The 23,413-nt window shown below is 38.3% G+C and overlaps 2 protein-coding genes across 4 annotated transcripts; both read left to right on the forward strand.

Moving 5' to 3' along the window:
• The first annotated feature begins 113 nt into the window (after window positions 1–113).
• Window positions 114–10,392, forward strand: LOC145460375 (ceramide kinase-like). 3 transcript variants are annotated; one of them, XM_081445157.1, is made up of 12 exons: window positions 114–387; window positions 1,558–1,803; window positions 2,284–2,415; window positions 4,276–4,339; window positions 4,814–4,971; window positions 5,873–5,947; window positions 6,404–6,578; window positions 6,889–6,969; window positions 7,227–7,285; window positions 7,468–7,661; window positions 8,194–8,390; window positions 9,208–10,392. In XM_081445157.1, exons 1-12 carry the CDS (start codon window positions 273–275, stop codon window positions 9,284–9,286), a joined length of 1,575 nt encoding a protein of 524 aa, XP_081301283.1. In that variant the 5' UTR covers window positions 114–272; the 3' UTR covers window positions 9,287–10,392. The 3 variants fall into 3 exon arrangements, with proteins under 3 accessions (XP_081301283.1, XP_081301281.1, XP_081301282.1); XM_081445155.1 differs by having other exon boundaries at window positions 115–402; XM_081445156.1 differs by having other exon boundaries at window positions 116–402; window positions 7,227–7,279.
• Window positions 10,393–13,186: 2,794 nt separating this feature from the next.
• LOC145502554 (cytochrome P450 27C1-like) lies at window positions 13,187–22,647 on the forward strand. Its single transcript, XM_081481882.1, has 9 exons — window positions 13,187–13,917; window positions 15,614–15,813; window positions 16,691–16,975; window positions 17,822–17,919; window positions 19,964–20,130; window positions 20,315–20,393; window positions 20,604–20,760; window positions 21,284–21,327; window positions 21,933–22,647. Exons 1-9 carry the CDS (start codon window positions 13,484–13,486, stop codon window positions 22,041–22,043), a joined length of 1,575 nt encoding a protein of 524 aa, XP_081338008.1. The 5' UTR covers window positions 13,187–13,483; the 3' UTR covers window positions 22,044–22,647.
• The last annotated feature ends 766 nt before the right edge of the window (window positions 22,648–23,413 follow it).

Genomic DNA, 23,413 nt, shown 5'->3' on the forward strand with positions numbered 1-23,413 from the left:
GAAGTAATTTATAAAATTATGATGGTGATTCGGTTTTTTTTTTTTTTTAAATCTCAGCCTCCCCACCCCTATAATGAAATATATCCCATAATGCACCAAAGTCACATCAGACCGCCATGTTTACATCCTGACGATTCAAATCAAACTTTGATGTAAATCGCGACTTCAGCGTAACTTGATAGGTGAATCGACCACGTTTCTAGAACCGAGAAAACTCCTTCTGTCATTCTTGCTATACAACTAGGAATGTCTCGAACCTCAACAGTGATGAAATGAGTGAAAGAGGCGTGGATAAACGAGGTGAAGAATTGAAAGGGGTTTTTAAGGTTCAAGGGAAAACATACGATGTCTTTCTCGACAGGAGTGAAATCGTTTGGACACTACAAGGCGAGTTAAATACAGGTATACACTAAGCATGCTTAACACCTTGGCTTATTTGTGAAAAGGTCGCCGAATTGGTTCAAATCGTTGTTTAGTAAGTAAGACAACGCAAAAATTGAAGTTAAGTAATAAGGGAACTGTAAACTTTTAAGTTAGCGGTACGATCCCTTAAGGTGTAATCTTATAATTTCCATCTTGTTTTCTGTAGTTGCAACGGTGAAACAATGGTTTGAACAGATCAGAAGTGCTCCTGTCAGGGAGACTTCTTTATTGACTGCATGCACTATGAAAACAAGATAAGCTTAAAATACAGAAAACAGCTGTTCCAGTGGGTTTAATATTTATGGGAAAAGGCACTTAATAAAGGAAAAAACATGAAAGTGAAGTATGATCATCGCAGTAAATTTTCCAATTTAAGCAACTGGAAAGAAGAAGCCTGAAAAAAATCAATGCTTCAACGGGATTCGAATCCGTGACCTCCGCGATACCGGTGCAATGCTCTACCAACTGAGCTATGAAGGCACACATTGGGAGCGAGGTCAATTAATTGAGTTCATATCTTCCCGTGAGTGAAATGATGTGAAGTATATATGAAATAATTCATATTTGAACTGCGGTAGTAGATGAAAGTGAAGCAGTTCAAATATGAATTATTTCATATATACTTCACATCATTTCACTCACGGGAAGATATGAACTCAATTAATTGACCTCGCTCCCAATGTGTGCCTTCATAGCTCAGTTGGTAGAGCATCGCACCGGTATCGCGGAGGTCACGGATTCGAATCCCGTTGAAGCATTGATTTTTTTCAGGCTTCTTCTTTCCAGTTGCTTAAATTGGAAAATTTACTGCGATGATCATACTTCACTTTCATCTACTACCGCAGTTCAAATATGAATTATTTCATATATACTTCAAAGGAAAAAACATACAACACATGTCATGAATTTACATTATTATGTTATCGGTATATTATTATTTATGTTTAATGCAGAATATTATTGTCAACCTCTAAACTAGATTTTGACCAAAAACTATTACTCATTCAAAAGGGACAACTATTTTTAATTTGGATGGGAGGTTACATGTACTTCAAGGAGGGATCAATTTTTCCTGACAAAATTAAATGATTATTTTTTGAGTTGAACCATGTTTGTAACACGTTTTGAACTCAGGTTCAAACAGCCAAGTTTACAACATATCAACAAGATCACTGAAACTGCCTGACATCATTGGTGCATGGATAGCAAAACGACGCTTGCCAAGAGACCCATCCAAAGAAGGGCGGCTTGTTGGTTTCACTCTATTTACATTCAGCAAAGCTGAAAACAGGAAGCTGAGTGAAGCAAGGATAACATTCGAGAGTGATGATGAAAATCTCTGTGAGGTGTGGATCTCAAAAATTAATGACATTATACAGGGTTAGTAAAGAAACTGTCTTAAAAGGATGTCATTTACCGGAATGTTCATTCTTGCCTTTATCTTTAGCAGTAGGTACAGCTCTGAATGTACATGTATGAAAGTGAAGGAGTTGAAATTATTTTAAGAAAAATTCTAGTCCAGGCGTGTATTTTTCCTTTCAATTTGTATATTTTAAACAATTAAGGGCATTATGTGTAAGCAAGCAATGTTCCTTACTTGTTGCAGGACAAGTGAGCTGATCTCTTGTTTGCACTAGTGTATTTAACATCAAAATTTAATGTCACTTGTAAATAATTAGGTTGAATAACAAAGTCTCACAGCCTTTTTGAAATCAGACTATTTCCATAATGTGCATAGTTTAGTATGAATTTGATTGTTGCCTACTTTAATACTGAAATGTTTTGATGTTTTATCACAGGTAGATCAGTACTCTCACTTGCAGTTTCTAATTCATTCTGAATTTATTTTATTTGTTTTAGGCATTCAAGGCAGGCCTCGTAAATTAAAAATTGTAATCAACCCAAGAAGCAAGAAGGGCCAGGCTCGGCTAGTGTACTTGAAACATGTTGCACCACTGTTTGAGAAGGCTGGTATCAGAGCAGATATCATGAGTGAGTAGATAAGAAAGCTCATAATTTTAAGTGAACTATAGCCATGGTATGAATGCACCAAAACATGTCTTACTGACATAAAATGTAAATCTGATGCTTGAAGTTATTATTTAAAAGAATTAATGGTCAGAAAACTCAGGACAACACTTTGTCCTGCAATAAAATCTTAAATAATGTCCAGGAGACTTATTTTGGTGGGGGAAGAGGAACAGCTAACTTTGGGAGGTTTTAAGGTGAGCTCTGATGGACTATCATCACATCTAGCAAGACTTAGACATTTCAGGTTATAGAAACTGAAATACATACATGTACATGTAATAATGTGTCTGTTTCACCGAATCTCAATAAGAAGCCTGGCTTAGCATCTACAACCTTATTGTTACTTATTTTTCTGAGAGATTAATTTCGTGAAAATGAAAGATGCAAATTCTGTAAAATTTCTGACATTAGTGAAATTACTATATAATCTTATACAAAGGTAAAGTCTGCATACGAGCCAAGTTACCCATCAGGCCTTAGCTTATCCCAGTTTCTGTAGCATGAACTGACTAAGAGTGTTAATTTTTTACTCCCCCTGGATGGGATGTTAGTCCATTGCTGGGTTACCCTCAGCAGTAAGTTTGCTGGTGCCCATTTAATGTACACCTGGGTGGAGAGAGGCACTGTGAGAGTAAAGTGTCTTGTCCAAGAACACAACAAAATGTTCCTGGCCAGGGCTTGAACTTGGACCACTCGATCCAGAGATGAGCACTCTAACCATGAGGCCACTGTGCCTCCCACAATCATAGTATTTGGTATTCAAAAATTAATTCTATCTGTTGTATTTAATAATATTGAACTTATTATAACTTAAATACAGTAAACTATATATTAAATGTTTTCATTAATTTAAAATGATAAATTATAATTTTCAAAGCAAAGTAATCATACCATTTTGAATTGTGAATACTAATACAGTACATATAGTTACTGTAATTTGTAAATAAAATATTGTAATTTTAACTTTAAAATGTTTACTAACTAAAAATAACCTTACATAAAGCCATCACAACAGTGTAACTGTTACCACATGAAGAGTTTGAGGTACAGGGTCATTATACTCAGCAGGCCTCTCACTCTCACTCTCATTCAAGATGCATTAATAGCAAAGTCAAAATGCTAGGTTCAGTTCCATGTAGGTGATTGGGTTGCCAAAATTGAAACTTCAAAAAGTGTAAAGTTCTGTTTGAAGCTGCAATAGGAAAGCTACAATAGCTTTCATCACAGGTCACTGATTGTTAAGCCTGAAAAATACTGGAATAAAATAAATTAAGCATAAGCATTGTAACTGACCCTTAGTCCTAGTGTACCTTGATTTTAGTTGGGCAGACATTTTTGGCCAAATTGAATAGACATGGAGGCAACATGGCCTAGTGGTTAGGGCACTGGATTTGCAATGCAGAAGTCCCAGGTTCAAATCCTCTTCCCTGCCACTGGATGGATTTGTCTTTGATGGTCCCAGATTCAACTCCTCCATGCTTTGTAAATAGCCAACTGGTCGGTCTACTGCCAGTTGGGATTTTTAAGAAGTTTCTGTTTAATTTACCATATTTGGTTACTCATTTCAGTGTCCTCAAGACTTTGACACTTAAATAAAAGTGATTGATTGATTGATTGACTGAATTAATTATTTATTTATTTATCATGGTTTCAAATCAAATTACTAAATTTTATTGCTTTCTATTCTTGCCAACTGTTACTTGACTTTTCAATTATCAAGTTGTGTTTAATAATTAAATGATGAAGTTTTAAATGTGTGTGTTATGTCTAAAGAATATTCCAAATCACAGTAAACACAGAGCATATTACAAACTTCTTTAGTGACACAATGGGCAGGGCATGCTTGGGAGTACTTCCGAACGGCAGAGCTTTCAACTTACGATGGGTAAGAAACAGACTTAAATAAGTATACCCTATTAAATTGACATTATACTGTTATTACCTCCTTTGACAGTAATATCATAAATAACTATAACATGTGAAAATAAATTCTTTTCAATTTTATGATAATAAATTTAACATCAAATCTTTCTACCTGTAATAAAATGTAAATCATTCTTAAGACAAGGAAGTGCTACAATTGAAAAATCTATCATTACTAAAATGAAAACTTCTATTTGACAAACTGAAAGTAAAATGGCATGTGTGACAGAAACAGTCTAAGTGCACTTTTCTAGCATCAGGAAGTCACAGTACCACTTTAAAGCTTTTGAATCACTGGTCAAGTAATAAAGTAAATGGGAATGCGTAATTTTATATGTCAACAAAAATTTGCCACAATATGTGAACAACTACCGGTATTATTATTTGATTTATTGATATTAATTGGTTGTTTATTGATGTTATTTTTATTCTCCAGGGTAGTGTGTGTTGGTGGTGACGGCATTGTGCATGAAGTTGTGAATGGATTATTAGAGAAGTTGCATGGGAATGTTGGAATTGATTTGGTTGATGGCACATTACCTGAGAAATTCAATGCCCTTCCACTTAACATACGAGTTGGTATCATTCCTGCTGGTGCGTCATTTGCTATCTTCAGTTGATTTAAGTAGCAGAGTCTTATAATACACTGCATCTCGTTTTTGTTTGGTTTCATCCAAACACTGAATAGGAGCAGTGATGGCGTAGTGGTGAGAGCGCTCGCTTCCCACCAATGTGGCCCTGGTTTGATTCTGGCCCAGTGCCATATGTGGGTTGAGCTTGTTGTTGGTTCTCACCTTGCTCCAAAAGTTTTCCTCCTGGTTCTCCGGTTTTCCTCCCTCTGTGAAAACCAACATCTCCAAATTCCAGTTTGACCAGGATAGAGGCCTTGCATGAAAACCAGCTAAGGCTGATGGGGCTTCATTGCTAAATATTATAATTTAATATTTTAAAATGTTATTAGTTGAATGTGCAACTTGTAACACAGCCTGTGAAGGGTGTCACTAGTTAGTATTGCAAGTTTTACTTTTATTATAATATAAATGTAAATGGCTGTGCCATAAAACAAAATGAAAAAGACCTGTTTGGCCATCTGCATCCTTGTTTTACCTGTGTATTGAAAATGCAATTGTTAATGAAATGTTATGATATTGAGAACCCTATATCATATGTAACTACAAACTGCATCCACCTACAGCTGGAGTAAGGTCCAGTATTATGACTTTTACAAGTTTTTTAAAAAAAGTAGTTTCACGTGAGTAGATCAATTGGATGGTTATTAAAATGTACTGTTGTACAATAATATTCTTTTTGTGTTTACGTCAGATCTTTTTCCCTTAAAACATTGAGTCAGTATTTTTGAGTCTGAGGAAGTTTGTTAGTATCTGGTGCTGTGAATTTGGCAGTCAGATAATGGCAAGAGCACATTACTGTTTATCATATGTAGTCAGTGTTAAACTACATGTACATGTTCTATTGTTCTTATTTGTACATGTAGGTTCTACAGAGGTGATTGTTTATTCAGCTCAAGGTGTAAACGATCCTGTAACATCGGCTATACACATCATTTTCGGTACATATTTTATTATTTTAAATTTGTATACTTCCTGGAGATGTATTTATAATTGTAGTCACAAAGTGTTGCCCTAATCACAGAATATGGCTTGTTTAATACATACACTGTAGAGGAATGACTTTCACTTTTGTTTTTATAATTTTTGTCCTTGGGGTGGAATATATGTGGATGTGCTGATTGAAGGTGTAAATCCATTAATTTTTCAAATTAGTATATGTCACTTAATACTTTGTGGTTTTCTCTGTAGATATGTTTGGTAGATCCCTGGCCATTTTTATTCAACAGGTTTCCAGTGTTAGCGCAACTCCTCAAGAATGTAATAATTGCATTCTCAGGAGTTGCACTAACACTGGAGTCTCTCTAAAGGCACTGTTATACTACAGTAGCAATGTTTTCCAAACTGTGAAACATTTAGAAAAGTTCTGATCAACAATACATAATTATTTGCAACAGGTAATACCATATCACTTGACATTTGTTCTCTGTGGAGTGACAACAAACACATCAGATTCACTTTTTCATTGGCCTATGGATTCTTGGGCGATGTCCTGAAGACAAGTGAGCAACATCGCTGGATGGGTCCCAAGAGGTACAAATGGGGTGCTGCCCGAAGGCTGTGGAAATTGAGGTATGCTGTGTGTTCAACCTAGGGAAATGTGCCCCCTAACCTATTACGATAATAATTATTGTAAATATATTAGTACTGTTGTTGAAGGGCAGCCCTTTTTTGTCAGCAGACTACTTAGTTAAAGCATGGTGTAAGAGTAAAGTCCTCATCCCTGTGCAATAGCCCAGGGCTAGCAGATTTTTCTGTCAGGATGGTTGATCTGTTTTTAGACAAGTGACATTACTCTGCCTCTTAAAATACAGTGCTGTATTTTGGACCGGTATGTTACGTAGGTTTTAAACAATAGTTTTTGTGCTTTTTATTCATGTAGGTCATATGATGTGGAAGTGAGTTATCTACCAAGTCCTTTTCATGAACACCATCCAAGAGATAACACTAGGTGTAGAATAGGGTTAGTACATTCATGTTTAATGTTCACTTCCAGAGAATATCCACAGCTAACCAAGGATCATTGAAATTCTCCTGGGAAGGGGACTTTAAAAGTTTGAGGATAGTTTGATGCTCAACTGGAGTTTCTTCAATGGGATGGGGAGGGGAGGTAAAGGGTTAGGGTTAAACCTTAAACCTATGAGAGAGGCATGGCTGTTTTCAGCAATGACACAGTGTAACCACAACCAACTCTTACTCAACTGGCATTTTTCAATTTAGGTGTGAGGTGTGTAATAAAGAAGATGATGGTAGCGATAATGAACAAAACCAAGGTACAGGTATTAAAATTAATTTATTAGTTTTTTTTCTAATTTCCATTCTTACAAGCTGTGAAATGAAAGTTTCTATTGATGCACATTGTTATCGTACATTGTTATCGGTTTGAATGTTGACAAGTGACCCTGTCCACCCCTTATGATGCGCCATGAAATATTTTTGATATAAATAATTTTATCAACAGAATGGAAATCATTTCACTCTCGTGTTGTCGGAGTGAATTTTTACACTCTTCCCAACATATGTGAAATATCACCAGATGGTCCTTCACCCAGCTGTCATTTGGGAGATGGTTTCACCGACCTTGTCATCGTTAAAGAATGCTCAAGACTTCAAATGCACTCACATATACAACGGAACTTTAATTCTAAAGACCAGGTTAGTTTTTAGTCATGTCTGAAATCCCTATGTTCCTAGAACCCAAATAAAAAATATATAAAGAGAAACAAGAATTTGCAGTGGCACATCCCATAGAGAACCTCTTTATCCACAGTTTTCCAGATCGAATTGGAATTTAGAAGTGTTGGTTTCTTTGGAGGGAGGAAAACCAGAGAATTCAGACAAATACCCTTCAAACAAGGATGGGAACCAACATCAAACAACCCCTGTTTTGACACCAGGTCCAGGATTCAAAACCAGACTGATTGTTGGAAGGCTAGCATTCTCACCACTGCGCTATCACTGCTCCCCAAGTTGTTTTTGTTGCTGTCTGTTTTAAGGAATTTTGCTTTCTTAGAGGTGCCTCTGCTTACAAACATTAATAGTTCATAATCACGCCATTTATGGATCAGAGTTGTTTTGTCATATTCAGCTCAGTCCCTGTGAATAACTTTGACCGTTACCAAGTTTCCATGTGAAGTACTCAATTTTGCAGATCTTTGATCATGTTATTCACTTTTCTTCTCTGCAGTTTGCACTTGATTTTGTTGAAACACACCGCATCAAAGAATGCCATGTAAGTGCCTATTGCAAGAGTGGGCGTCCTGTGCATGGTACTGATAGTCCCTTACTCAGTAGTTACCAGGCACGACCAAACTCTAAGGACAGGCCAGTAGGTGTATGGAATGTTGACGGTGAAGTTCTCAGACAGGCATCTTTATCACTCAGGTATGCAATGTCTCACATTGACATAATACACAGTATCAAACAGGAAGACTGGTTTTGACCACATTTCCAAGCATCAAGAAGTAATATATCAAACACGAGAGACAGTGTTTCATCAGGATATCCAAACACCGAGAAGAGAGTTGAAAATATGACATGCAGGGGGAGTATTTTTGACGAAATTTGAGGTGTTTGGATAGCAGATGAAACACTGTATTGAGTGTTTGATATATCTTCTCAATCGAAAGTAAAACTAAGAAGTAAACGGAGAAATAAAATCGTCAAAATCTATGCTAATTAAGACCTGGTATCCAAACCTCCTTCAGGGTTGTGATTTTCTTTGTTTTAACTTGATGAATTATTAATGAGTTTGAGAAGAGAGGTGAAAATATGACGCATGCAGTAAAGGGAGTATTTTTGGTGAACTTCAAGGTATTTGGAAATGTGAACAAACACTGTCTTGAGTGTTTGATACATCTTCTCAATCGAAACTAAAACAATGGAGAAAACGGAGAAATAAAATTGTAAAAATTTTGAATTTTACACGATTTTTCGTTTCAGGTGCAAATTTTACAAAACTACAATTTTTCGCTATCTTGACAATTTTTCGTCATTGCAAAATTTTATTTACAATTTTTTTACTTCTTTGTGGTACTAATTCCACCATCTAGAGCTGGCTTGCGGATTTCACAAAATTTACGTTTTTTCGCCAACTCACTTCCTATGTGTACAATCTTTTTAAGTGAAAAGCTGTCTTATTAAATGATTGTTTATTTCTTTTCTTAATTTCCAGTAATTACTTTTTTCGTTTTTTTTTCAGGGTGCACAGACAAATTGTCACCTTGTTTGGAAGTGGCATTGAGGATGTTACCAGACAAAAATGTTGCTTCCTCAAATAACTAAAATAATATGATGATGTTCTCTCATTTTGTTTCGTCTTAGCCCCAATTTATTATCTTTCAACTTGCCTCCTTTCTGCTTTCGGCCGCTATTTTAACAATCGAAATTACCTCGTGAGGTAGTCCAATCGTAATCAGAATAAACATGTTTCGATCATGATTTGCACAATGCACTACTTGATCAATGTGAACAGTATTTCCAGTGAAACATGTTTCATTTGTGACCAGACTAAACTCTTTTAGGTCTAGTGTGAACATAACATTAGATTTCGAGCAGGCTCCCTTTTCTTAGACTGACCAGTGTGATGTTAGCCTCCTACGCAGACGCTCTTTGAGCTCGTCACGCAACCCACCGCCTCGTGTGGGAGGAGGATTGCGTGACGAGCCCAAAGAGCATCTACGCAGGAGGCTAGTGTGATGTAGACGACGAGTAGTCCCTCTTTCACATAGTCCATCGTGCGTGACGCGAAAGAAAACCGCGAGAAAACAAAATTAATGCGGCCACTTTTTCCTCGCGGTTTATTTACGGTGTTGCTCGACAGACAAAGCGAAAAAGGGGCTACCCGTAGACTAAGTTGTGATGTGACGCCCTCGCAAGTCCCAATTTTTTCTGTCACGCATTCTTTTGCATCTCGCGTGATGGACTAAGAAAACTAGAGGGGGAGTGCTGCTGGAAGTCAGCGGGAGGGAGGATGCAGTGTTTGTCCATATTTAAATGCAATCGAGATCCTTCAGGTTTCTTGTAGTTTTATTCACTTTATAACTAAAATCTGTTTTTGTAATGTATTCATTTATTTTTGTTTGTTTACTTTTTTGTTTTATTTATTCGACCACAAAGTGGCAAGATTCTTATGCAAAGTATATGGATTGATCTATGATGCAAACGGAATTAAATTTTATTTTGTATTTCTAGCACTTGTACTTTATGCTCTGACACTCAAATTGCTATCTCTTCTTGATGCAAAAGAGTTGATGAATACGTATTAAAGTAGAACAAAAATGAGAGAAATTGCTGGAGAAATCAATTGTGACAATGGCAAATGACAGCCACATTGCCGGGTAGAATTAAGAATTATTAATCCACGAATTAAGGTTGTTCTTCTCCCCCCCCCTCCCCCCTCCCCCCCCTCCAAAAAAAGGCGTTACACCGGCAGAAGTGCGCCATCTCAAAAGATGTTTTTACGGTCCGTGATATTTGAAAAACCTTCGCGCCAACTCTTAAGTTCGCCCCCATTGGGCTGCCGCTGGGGACACTAAGCCTGGGGCACTCCATTCCCGCAAAACGGGTTATCTCAATTCTTTCATCGCAGTTTAGACGCATTTGGCGACGTTGGGAGAACATCGACCTTCCGCACTCGTTATCGCGAGCGACATTTTGCTCGCAGTTTAGAGCATTTGGCCTGAGTAAAAAGGTGTCCACTAAAAATGCAGACTTGCTCTCTGGAGCAAAAAATTCCACAGCACCTAAATCAATATAGATCAGCAAGATTTTCAGGGTTCAAAGCAAGATTTGAATCTCGCGCTGTGATGGAAGAAGATCTACCCGATGTAGCTGTTGAACCTCCACGGTTCTTGAAGGATGTCATAGCCGGGGCTAGAAGTCGTAATGAGCTCACGCTGTAATAATAATAGTAATAATAATAATAATAATAATAACAACAACAACAACAACAACAACAACAACAACAACAATAACAACAATAACAACAATAACAATAACAATAATAATAATAATAACAAAAATAATAATAATGCAAATAATAAACTTTATTGAGCACTTTTCCATACAAACTTGAATCTTACATGTATCTGGTAAAAAATTCAGAAATTCTGTTCCTTAAGTTTTCGGTAATTATAATAATAATAATAATAATTTATTATCATTATCGTCATATCATATATGTCATGATATGATCATATCATATATGTCATGATATCATGACATATATGACATATATATGTCATGATAATAGTAATAATAATAATAATAATAATAATAATATAATAATAATAATAATAATAATAATAATAATATTTAGTGAGGGAATCCAACTCGCCAAAGGCGGTTTTCAGTGGAGCCCTCCTAAATAAAAATCACCTAAAAATGACATAAATAAGAGGAAATCTCCCAATGACATGTGTCTCAAAAAAACTTGTGACAGCCAACCTTCATGTGTAGCTCACCTACTAAAGCCGGCGGGACTGTTTCAAGGGACAAGGAGAATGGGCGAAAGGCAAGTCGCTGACACCTTAAGACTAGCTGCTTCGCGTAGATGGAGCTATTGACACTGGAAAGGCAGTTCGTCTAAGGGAAGCAAACCCTGATTCCAAACCTCCGCTGCCCTGCGGCCATATCCAGACATGAAAACGGCTGTGGAAGTAAATCCAGACAAAATTTGGAGTAGAGTCCTTGTGGCGGTTGGTTGTCCATATTGACCTCCTCCTGACAACTCGTACAGCTAAACCGGGCCCACACGTAGTACGCTAAATTCCCTCGGATGTCGGCGGTGCGGCCGAGAGCGGGACTCTGTTGATGCAGCTCAAGATCTCGATACACCATCTCCTAGGCGGGGTCACTCCAGTCTCGCCATCCAGTGAGAGCAGACAGGAGACAGCAGTTATGACTTAATATACCACCCTTCTCGACTGGTCTAGAGTTGGATGCCACGGGTTGTCTTTGACGGTGGAAGGGATCATTTCATGGGAAATCAGCAATTATCTAAACACCGGAGCTATAAAGACCATTTGACTCATTAGCATATGATAACTACAGAGACTGACCCCATGCGCCAATGCCCATCTAAACCCGTGTAATGACTTTTAGTAGCCACAAAGATAATTATCACGGTTCGCTTGTGATAAACTACCCAATAAGGCGAACGGAACAAGTCTCACCATAGTTACAAATTAATTCTTTCATGTTGTCTAAACGTTAGAAGGAACCGGACGTAATGTTACAACACCTTAATTATCCAATTTCCGCTCAATTATCTGTCAGTGGTCGCTTACGGGAGGTTAAAAACAAAAGAAAATTTTTAACTTTTAGCTCAAAAATGGTCGCGGTCGCTTACAAGAGGTTCCAGATATGGTGGTGTGGTTGCTGAGGAGTGGTGGTCGCAACCGGAGGTTCGACTGTAACTCCACGTATCGCAACATATGCAAAATTAAGCTTGCAGTAATTTGAAACTTTGCAAAACAAACCAGGGGAGTATTAGGTAATGCTAAACGAAAACAAAATGACGAAATTGCACTGCGGTTAGCCTAAATTAGCCTAAATATCACGTACACTGACTCGACAGCGTCTCTTAATAATCGTAAGGGTAAATAACACAATAAACATTCCAGACATTTTTTAGTGTTCAATGTTTTATGGGTTTGAAAATACTGACGTAGTTAACTTCTTGTTGTTGTTGTAGATGTTCATCAAAAGGAGTGACTTTCTAATTCTTACCTATTCTCATGAGCTCATGAACGAGAAGGACCCTAAATGGTAACCATGTTTGAACTTTGACAGGCTTTTCTAAGTTTTCTGGGTCAAGATCAAAATGTCGCCCTCCCGATCGTGCATCTCCAACACCTCCAGCGGGATTTGCAAAGGAGCCATTACATATGGGTTATTGACCAAGTGAGAGGTCAAGATGGCTGGATATTGGCCAAGTTCTGTTTTTTTTGCGTGTTTATGGACCGAGACGGAGTCGAGGTCCATAAACTCGCAAAAAAAGAACGAGGCCAACATCAAGCCATCTTGACCGAACAAGCTTGGCCGGCTTTATTATATTATATGGTCGGCTTTATTATATGGCTTTATTATATGACGCCATTTAGGGAAGTTGTCTCTCCTTCTAAGAGAAAGGAGAGCTTTCCCTTCTCTTAGAAGGAGAGAAAACGGTTTCGAATAACTTCCCTAAACGGCGTCAGAATGGCTTCAAACTCGGCACAAGAGACAAGTACGCCACACATTTGAGGTAGGAAAGCTTAATTTCAAATGAGATAGTTATTTACATAATTTTTTCACGATCGGTGACTTTTCACATACAATACTCTATATACACAAGCTGTCCCATACACCACGTAGGCAGAGTCGAATTTTGAGCTTGGGGTACCTGTGGTCAAAGTTTAGCTAGACTATGAGTACGTTTCGTTTCGCGTCACGCACGACGGACTAACCGAAAGAGGGACTACTCGTAGTCTAACAGAATGTTCGCTGCCAAATTTCCTGGCAAACGGCTACCGTTTACGCGTCTTCCTCTCTTCTGTCCCATTTCTTCCTTCGTGCAGGTGCGATTTCAGCGAGCAGAAGAGGTCCAGTCAAGATCAGAGGTCGATCATGACGAGCCGCTGCCCTTCGATCAAATACCAGGACCCCATGGTAGATATGCAACAGCAGTTGAATTTTATCGTCAAAGTAATGGTTTTAAAAAATTCTACAAGATACCTGAGAAACTGTTTAAGGTCTATGGTCCAATATTTAAGCAGAACGCCACAGACAAGGTTCCTGTGGTCCATGTCATGGAGCCAGCTGACTTCGAGACTGTGTATCGAGCTGAGGGAAAATACCCGAACAGGCCACCTCTAGATTTCTTAATTGAACATCGAAAAAGAAATTCGCAACCCTGCGAAATGGTCATATTGTGAGTACTAATGATGTTTGAACTTTATTGCCTTTCGACATAATCAATCGAACGTTCGGAAATCATACTCAATCGAACTCAATCCGTGGATTGAGTTCGATCGAACTAAATCGACCTAAATCGAACACCAAAGTTAGTGTAAGCTCGGTTTCAATTTCCGAAGAAATCGAACCCAATTAAACTCAATCATTGAATATTATACAATTGAGTTCAGCAACCGAACACAATCAAATTCAATCAATGGGATTGTGTTTGATTGTGTCCAATGAATAAATCTGCTTGAACAAAGGTCATGGTGGTTTCAAATGACTGTGGTGTAAGCTCTGGTAAGCCTACATACAAAGCAAGCATAGGCCTACAGGCAGGGTGTGGGGGGTTGGGGGGGCTGCAGCCTGCAGAGTATGGCAGGAGGAAGCCTTCAAGAATAGTTGTTTGATGCTTTGTGAGACTGTGCCCCCCCCCCCCCCCCCCCCGGCTTTCGATGGAGATAAATTGAAAGTCAACAGCTTCTAGATTGGCTCTCTTTCAAGGTGACTTGTAAACGTACATCCCACTTCTGACAACCATGCAACATGTTTGCAAATGTGCAGGATGTCCTAGAATATGCTTAAGCGCTTAACAATTCTCAACTTGTCAACAAACTCATGCGGTGCATCCAATATGGCAGACATCATAACAACAACAACAATGCCTCATGGCATAACTAATTAACTCAGGTGATGTGACATTTAGCAGTCAAGGTATCTTTCAGGCTGCACTCACAGGAATACTATGGAACCACTCACCTGCAGCTCGGGGTTCCACAGCTACTTTGACAATGTTATGACCCAATTTATCATCAATAAGAGGACAGATGCATAAGAAACTGATGTCAATTTGTTAAATTAAAAACACATGATGGTAGCCTCTGTGGTGGACCTATGATATACACATGAGGAAAAAACATAGATTGTAAGATTTGGGAAGTCAAATATCTGGTAGGGTTGAATCTGTGACAACTCCAAGTTCAAACCAACAGACCAGGAATCCCTGCTGATTACTTCAATGTTTATTTTGCCAAGTCCATGACAGTATAGTCAAATCTGTGTCACCTTTTTCCAATCAAATTGCACCACAGGTCTCCCAAGTGTCTTTAGAGCTGTGAACATTGAATTGTGTGCCACAAGGATTCCAGTTTTAGTTGATACTGTTTTCCTCTCTATAGTTGTAATTATATAGAAAGGACAACATTGAAACTAAAATTCGATGGAATCACTTTAAAACAACCTCAAAACTTCACAGAAACACAATTTGTACACAAAAGAGTCTAGGTAAGTCGTTCTTATTGAATTTATTTCCCATATTTCAAACGATTATAAAAAAAATTGTTACATTCCCATACATACTCATGTTAATACTTAATTACACCATGTTAGGCAACTGAGAGTAATATATTTAAACCTTCATGGCCCCAAGGAGCTTGGGAGACCTGTGATTGAAAGTGTATTGTCATACACTTATATTCACCTATATTGTATTCATGGCTTGATTGTTAAATTAATGACAAAATAGTCAAAACTGTGATGTTATCATCAAGTTTTCTTTTTCTTTTTTCTTTGAAGTCAAATGCCAAGCTGTATTAAGCGCAAAAATGAAACTTTTTTACTCACCGGTAGGAATATATTCCATCACCTGCTTAAATGCTTTTACCTCACAGAAATGGTGAAGAGTGGAAGAAAATTCGACAGGCTGTGGCTCCTAAAATAATGCGGCCAAAAGCTTTAGAGGAAAACATTGACAACTTCAACAGTGTTGCAAAAGATGCTATAAAGCAACTGGCCAAATTAAAAGGGTCTGGTGGACAAGATGGAGAAGTTCCTGACTTGGAAAGAGAGCTACAGAAATGGTCAACAGAAAGTAAGTACAATTAAGAGCAGGCAGGTCAGATGGGCAGTAACCCTTTGCTTACACCTTGATGTAAAATTACACTATAGATATGAGTATGACTTGACTCCTGTGCCAGCCGTAATCAGCGGTGATGAGTGTTGGCCTTTGTTCCACTTCTGACGTCATGACCTTTGACCAAAATTGGCACCATCTATACTCAAGGTCCGCAGGAGGAAAAGATCTTTCCAATGATACCTGGATCAGAGTGGTTGGCTCAATAGAGCCTGAGATATGCATGGAAATGCTCAGAAATTTGAGTGAAAAACTCGCGGCAAAATTTCCTGCAACTACACTTATTACTACTCCATGGTGAAAATTGCCATCTCAATCATGCTTTCAGAGAAATTTTTGAACTGGAAGCAAGCCTAGTAGAAGCTCAATCACTGCAGCAAAAAGATAAGAAAAGGAGAAAAAGGAAAGGCGAAAAAAAAATTAAAGAACCGAAAAGCCTAATTTTGAAAGAAAATTAGGTACTTTGAAAGAGTTTGATTTCTGCGCATGCCCAAGCAAAAATGTCGTAAAACGTGTTGCTAGTGGAAAGAAAGGCATGCTGTCATGTTGCAAATGCCTTTTTGAGTAGATTGGAGCTAATTTGGCTGAAAATCTCCAAAATGTCCAAAAAATGTGTTTTTGGCAAAAAGTTCCAGGAGTCAATGGGTTAATAATTACAGCAAATCACTTCTTGACAGGGTTGTGAACAAATCCTTCAAACTGCACTGTAGTACAAAGAATTTATATCCAGTTGCAGAGATATGGTGAGATTTGGCATCTTACCTTCTGTGTCAAACTTCCCCTTACCTTCTTTTATATACTTTGAATTTTTACTCTGTTATTTTCAACATTTTAGGTGTGGGTACTCTGGTTCTTGATGCTCGCATTGGATTGTATGATGACCCACCCAGTGAAGAAGGTGTGAGGCTCATTCAAGGAGTGGAAGATGTTGTGGAGTGCATGCAGATCCTAATATTCGGATTTGTGGAGAAAAACCTGTTACCTTATGTGGATACCCCCTCATTTAACAAATTTTGCAAAGCAGTGGATAGTAATGATGAGGTCTTGAGGATTTTTATTAATAAGAAAATTAAAGAACTTGAAGATATGGCCAAAAGAGATGATTTGCAAGAGAATCAAAGTGAGTTCATTAGGCTTTCTTGATCATCTCTAGTTCTACTACTAACTGCAGTCACACTTAATTTTAATCAGGATTACCAAAACTAAGAGAGCTAGGATTATAAGTCTTGACACACCCTCTCATATTTTGGCCTGTATAAAAAAAAACCTTGAATATGCATGTTTCCAGCTTGTGATCAGTTGGGATTACAGGGGTTTCATTAATGTTTCAGCAAGAGGGCAACTGGTCTTCACAGGCAGGAAAAACTTTTAGAACTGTACTTCTTTGTTAGAAAAACTTTCCTCTAAATGGACAAACCAGGCAGGTAAAATCATACTCACAGCCGGTGAATTTGCCTGGTGCCCGGCTGAAACCCCTGGGATTAACAGCACAGCACAGAATTGGATTGCTCATGCTGCAGTACACTGTCATCACTGTCACTTCTGAGTAGACTACGAGTAGTCCCTCTTTCGATTAGTCTGTCTTGCATGATGCAAAAGAAAATTTAGAGAAAAAAATGGCCACGCGAAATCCTGGGGGCGAGACGCATGCTTCTCGCCCCCAGAAGTTCGCGCGGCAATTTTTTTCTCGCAGCTTTCTTCTGCGTCACACACAATGGACTAAGCGAAAGAGGGACTACTTGCAGTCTACTTCTGAGTTGTTGATGTATTAAGATGATATCACTTTATATTCTAATGTCACTTGCCTTTGTTAATCATGTGTTGGTATTGTGCTGAGAAATTATATTTTGATCACCTGGGAATGCAATGCACTGTTATTGATCCTTCTTCTTTTGAGACACATACAGCATAGCTAGTCATACGAAGCACTGACAGAATAATTTTGTTTCATCCATGCAATTTATAGCTGTTCCATTATTAACCTACCTGTTGGCTAAAAAAGAGTTGACGCTTGAAGAAGTCTTCATGACTGCAGGAACTGTGATTTCAGCAGGGGTTGATACAGTGAGTATGAGTACATTTTTCTACAAGAAAAAATTTAACGAGGAGGTCATTGTCCCCTAGGTTCAATGAAATGATCATTCCTTGGACAGCATTATCTACAGTCTCCTTCGATACCATGTGTTTATAAATTGTAAAACTTCCAAGTTGGAGAAATTCCACTCCACAGTGTTTTTTACAATTTCGCACATGCAGTCCGCCTTTGCTGTTGAATATTTTTTGCATTAAAAAAGTAGGGTCAGCAGATCAGTTTTTGAGATATTAGCTTCGTGGATAAGATATATTAGCACGCGTTCTACGCCCAAATTAAAATCTCGACTTTGCAAGATCGCCCCCTGCGCATGCGTAAAGGTGGTTCGCTGATCAGTAAAGCTCGCAATTCCACGCGAGTAATTAACACGTAGCCCGCAAGGGCAACGGGTCTATTTGTTTTAGTATCACCCAACTAGTCGGACAGAAAAGGCAATAATAAAGTTAGCAAATGCAAGTTGAAATATTTATTTGGGAATAAAACGAAAGAAAGCATCACGCTCGATTGCGCCAATTTCGCTACGCGAGAACTATTACTAATAGTCCCCTAGTAGCATAGCCAATTGAGATGCAGGATTAGCATTAGTCCACTAGTTGGGTGACACTAAACGCGAATAGTCCGCGAATAGTGTTTCTTTGTCGCTGTTGTCGTTAGCAGCATCAGTGGTGGATCTAGGGGAGGGGCTTGGCCCCCCGCGTTATTTTGGGTGAAAAAAAAAGAAATGCTGAAGGAAGAAAAGCCGGCAGAGCAAGTAAAACTAAACCGGGCCCTCCCCTTAGCTGAAAGTCTGGATCCGCCACTGAGCATAAGCGGTAAAAGAAGAGTGCCGTAAATATCCGGAGGTGAGACTAGCCAAGTACAAATAACGAAGAAAACCTGAAGAGTAGATTTTTCACAATTTTCGTTTACGTTCCAGCACAGCGGTTTAAAGGGATGTTTTCCTTTGAAATTGCCTGAAGGATGGATGTTTTCGAAGTTAAAAATAACCTCGCACGCTATCTCGCGAACCCTTGGGTGATCGCGTGATGCGCTAGAGCCCAGGCGTCACACGGAAATATAACTGTTTTGAGCCACCTTAAAGTAATACCATGGAAAAATGTTGTGTCCTATGATTACATTATTGGAAGGCCCCTCCCGTGCAAAATGTTTACCGAGATCTCGGTCATCTCGCCACGATGTTTGTGTGTTTCTATTAAAATATCGGCGAGATTGGAGGCTCGTCAAAAAACTGGAGGTCAAAATTTGCTAGTTCACACGAAATACCTTCTTCATCCCCGGAAGAATTACTGGGTTTTTCCACATTTGAGGAGAAAACAAAAATAGGAATGATGGTTTAAAAAGTGGCAACATCGATGAAAAATTTTGCCGGGGAAAAATGCAAAACAAACTGACGTCAGCGTGCAACCCACTGGCAAATAGAGGGCTCTGAACAGTGTAATTTCTCTCAACATTGACATTGTGTTAACTTTCCTGAATTTTGCGAATTTATGATATCTGGATCAGCGTGTTGACATTTTGATATTTCGGCGAGATTGCCATGAAATGTCCCAGTTTTTTGGCCTCCGAGATTTTGATATCTCGATGAGAATCTCGGCGAGATTTCAAGATTTTGGCGGCCAAAAACTCGCCGAGAATCTCGGCGACATCTCGGCAAGTTTCCTTGAAACTTCGCCGAGTTTTTGGCCGGCGAAATCGCCGAGAGCTCGGTCAAAATATCGCACGGGCTGTGAAATGTTACGAATTTGGGGCTACTTTTTAAGATATTTATTAAGGAGGAGAAAGGAATGGGGATTTATTGAGACCTGAAATAGTCCAGATGGATACCAAAACCAGTCAGTCCCCCGATTGTAATGCTTTCCTTTTTAAAGTGAAAAAAAGTGTAGAAGGCTGCCAATTTGAAAATGACAAATTTGCCATCGTTGAAGCTCATTCGACTATTTTAACTCATTTTCAGCCAGGGAAAGTAAATTTTTCATTACTGATTGCCAAATATAGAAGTATCATTTCACCTTATAGACTTCTTACACAACATTATGGATTTTGTACCATCTGGCGAGAAATCCTATAGTCCAAGAAAATCTCCACCAAGAATTATATAGCATTCTGGGAAAAGATGGAAACGTGACATCTGGAAACCTGGCAAAGTTGTCTTACCTGAAAGCTTGTGTCAAGGAATCTGCAAGGCGAGTGAATCTCTCAAGTACAATGTTAGCACAATCTTGTAAGTTGCAACTGATCATACCAAAAGTAGTTAAACTTTTACAGAACATCAAACAGTATTGCTTATTAATATTTTTCCACAAGAAATGTACTTTGGGTGGAGTTTTAGTTTAAATTTTCAAAAATCGACTTATCTTTGAAAAACAGGATAACACCAGTGGCTGCAGCAATCAGGAGAATACTGGAGAAAGATGTTGTTTTAAGTGGATTTTTAGTTCCTGCAGAGGTTTGTGATATCACTGATTGCAATTCGCTTAATTTTTGTTGTGTAATTTGGTGTTACATCAATTCCTAGTTAATTTTTGTTTTTGTCGTTGTTTTTGAAACCTGACTGCGTGCGCTCGTGAACATTGTTAAAATACAGTTAGTTGTCTTGAAGATAATTATATTATTTTGGTGTAAGTGAAGTCCTTTTCCTGTGTTTATCATTTTACAGACTTTTATTCAAGTTGACTTTTATTCCACTGGAACCTCAGAAAAGCACTTCAAAAATGCTTTAGAATATAAACCTGAGCGTTGGTTGCGAGAAAACAAGAAAGAGATCCATCCCTTTGCAATCCTACCATTTGGACATGGGCCACGTATGTGTGTTGGTAGGTATTCCTAATTATAAGATGAGCCCTCTTTTACTCCTACCCACATCTGCGTTTTTATTGTTCCAGGATATTTGTTCATTTATATTTTCTTCATGTTTTTTTGGTCTGTTTCCTTTTTTTCTGTGTACCTAGACATTATTCATCCAAGTTGCCCAACTAGCAAGATCCTAATAATCTACACATTTCGAATTCATCAATTTAGGTCAGGAGATGTCCTGCTGAAGTGGAAATTTGCCAGCAAATGCCCTCTTACTGTTTTTTTCTTGGATTTGTCGTGAAAGTTTTTGTATAAAAAAAAACAAAACAAAACAAACAGCACAATCAATGTATTCCGTTTTGCAATCGTTTTATTGGATAGACTTGAATTTCTGTTACTGAGGAGAATTTTCTTTTTTGTATTTCATTTGCTTTTGTTTTTGCAATTAATACACGTAAACGAAAGTATTTCAAGAATACACTACACTTGACTACAAAAATATAGAAAAAAACTAACTAACAAAAGAATTTGTTTTTGTTGCAGGTAGCAGAATGGCAGAGTTAGAAATGTATCTTCTGGTTGCCAAGGTAAAATTCACAATAAACAACTTGTTAGATCTTTAACAGCACTGATATTCCAAAAAGCCTGTGTGACATTTAAAGAAAACAGTGAAGAGCTTTTAGGTTTGAATGCACCGTGTCTGACGTCAGAAAACTAGACCCGTTAACCTCAGTTCGTGAAACATTGCGACCTTAGACATGCGCAATGCATCACCTCTTTTGTGTTTGTTTATGTTTTCATCCTTTTTTAACGAGTGATAGTTTAGCTAGAGGTAGTTATAGCAGTTGGTTGGGAAAAAATATAATTCACTCGCTCGGTCAGTCAGTCAGTCGATAGGTCGTAAACTTTTTTTGGTGGTAAATTCCGCTGACCAGGGTATTTAGTGAGAGGGGCGGCATTCGCCCAGCTATAGTGAACAAAATAGCTGCCAAAGCGATGAACTGAAATTTCGCGTGTGGAGTCGAACAGTTGCTCCCATAGTCAGGACTATTTGGTTCACAATAAAGGCGGGCGAGAGATGGGTAGGGAGAAAGCGCCCTGAGGGTCAACCTCAAGGCCAAACTCGCACCTCTGACGTCACGTCGTGCCTCAAACTGTATGAAGTCTAATACCGTTGTTTATTTCCTTGTAGCTAATTCAACGATTTCGTTTGGAGTATCACCACGAACCACTGGAAATGACTCAGAAACTTCTCGCAGTGCCTGAAAAACCCGTCAGAATCAAGTTCATAGAGAGATACTGAGCGGAATTTGATTTCTTTAAACTCATTTACTTTGATGGAGGAAAATAGTGTCACTTTCGCACTTAAACACAATTTTATTTGTATCTCGTGTACTAAAATAAAGTCTGTAATATATACAATGCATTTTTAAACATTAAATGGTTAGCAAGGCACCCATGCAAAATAACGATAACTAGCTGGGTTAAAAAAATAACTAGCTGGGTTCTCATTAAATAATAAGATTATTAAATTTTGTAAGTGAAACTATGCAGAAATAGCTTTTTAAATAGGCAGGTAGGTAGATGAGTATCAAAATGAAATTAGTAACATTAGTGGATGATGGGGTTGACGTCTTCAGCCTCTAGTCCATCAATGGAGATTGCGTCAGTGACCTTGGTATTACTGAGTGCATGGCACCTTGGACGCAGAGTCCGCTGTACCCTGAGACCTGATGTAGGCAGCTTCCGGCTATTTTAGATTTTCAGGCGCGGTTCTTTCTAATGATGTACCCACATCAGTGAAAGAAGCCACGTCGCTTTCCATTTTTAAGGATTCTCTTAGTTTTCATTTCCGCCATTAGTTTTCTACCAGTATAATATTAGAATATACTTTGATTGTTCTCTTTTATTGTATTGATCTAGAAAACTTGTACTTCATACGTATGTAATTTCCTTTTTATTCAATTTTTAAGCTCCTTGTATATAACTTTGAGGTAATTTTTAAATTCTGAATTTTTTTTATCATGTAGTCTTAATTTCACGCAGGACCCTTTTTGATACCAGCCTATGGCTGATGGGGCTACCCTGCTTAAATAAAGATGACTTGACCTAGAGAGAAGGGCTATGTCGTCTTCTACCTTAGGCTGGACCTTGTCGTGGTGTAGAAACCTGTTTGGCTCAATGATCTTAAGAGCTGTGCTGAGCGGGGCGCATGCTCCATGGCAGGTTCAACCACGTCAGAGAGGTCTTGAGTGAGAGTCCTGACAAAGCAGTCCAGTAGTTTCTTGATCTGAAAATCAGATTGGGCGGAGGAACAACCTCTTCCCACACATAATCAACCCGCTACAGAAACTACAACTATACTGTATACATATACATAAGTTCTGAAGTTTTATAGGCCTGCAACTTTCGAAGGTTCGCCACTTAAAGTAACACTGAAGTTATTAAAATAGAAACTTAGACTGTTTGAAGTTTGCTTCTTCATGTGGACATTATAATGACCATTATGAATATCAGTTCCCCTTTTGGTTCTGTTCTGGGATTTAAATTAACATTTGTTTTCGTTATCGTGTTGTATTGTATTGTATACCAAATTCAGCGGATTAATCGCCGCGTCCCAGATTAGCACCATCAGAAATTCATTAGCCCCCCTAGCGATAAATGGAATCATAC

Source organism: Orbicella franksi, chromosome 11 (assembly GCF_964199315.1).
Source record: "Orbicella franksi chromosome 11, jaOrbFran1.1, whole genome shotgun sequence".
NCBI classification, from domain to species: Eukaryota; Metazoa; Cnidaria; class Anthozoa; order Scleractinia; family Merulinidae; genus Orbicella; species Orbicella franksi.

Bases quoted from the DNA above. Each gene is read 5' to 3' on its own strand.
- LOC145460375 (XM_081445155.1), top strand. From the start codon at position 273: ATGAGTGAAAGAGGCGTGGATAAACGAGGTGAAGAATTGAAAGGGGTT. The intron at 1,804-2,283 runs GTTAGTAAAGAA...TATTTGTTTTAG, and splicing joins AATTAATGACATTATACAGG to GCATTCAAGGCAGGCCTCGT. The intron at 2,416-4,275 runs GTGAGTAGATAA...AAACTTCTTTAG, and splicing joins TATCAGAGCAGATATCATGA to TGACACAATGGGCAGGGCAT.
- LOC145502554 (XM_081481882.1), top strand. From the start codon at position 13,484: ATGTTCGCTGCCAAATTTCCTGGCAAACGGCTACCGTTTACGCGTCTT. The intron at 17,920-19,963 runs GTGAGTATGAGT...TTCACCTTATAG, and splicing joins TTTCAGCAGGGGTTGATACA to ACTTCTTACACAACATTATG. The intron at 20,394-20,603 runs GTTTGTGATATC...ATCATTTTACAG, and splicing joins GATTTTTAGTTCCTGCAGAG to ACTTTTATTCAAGTTGACTT.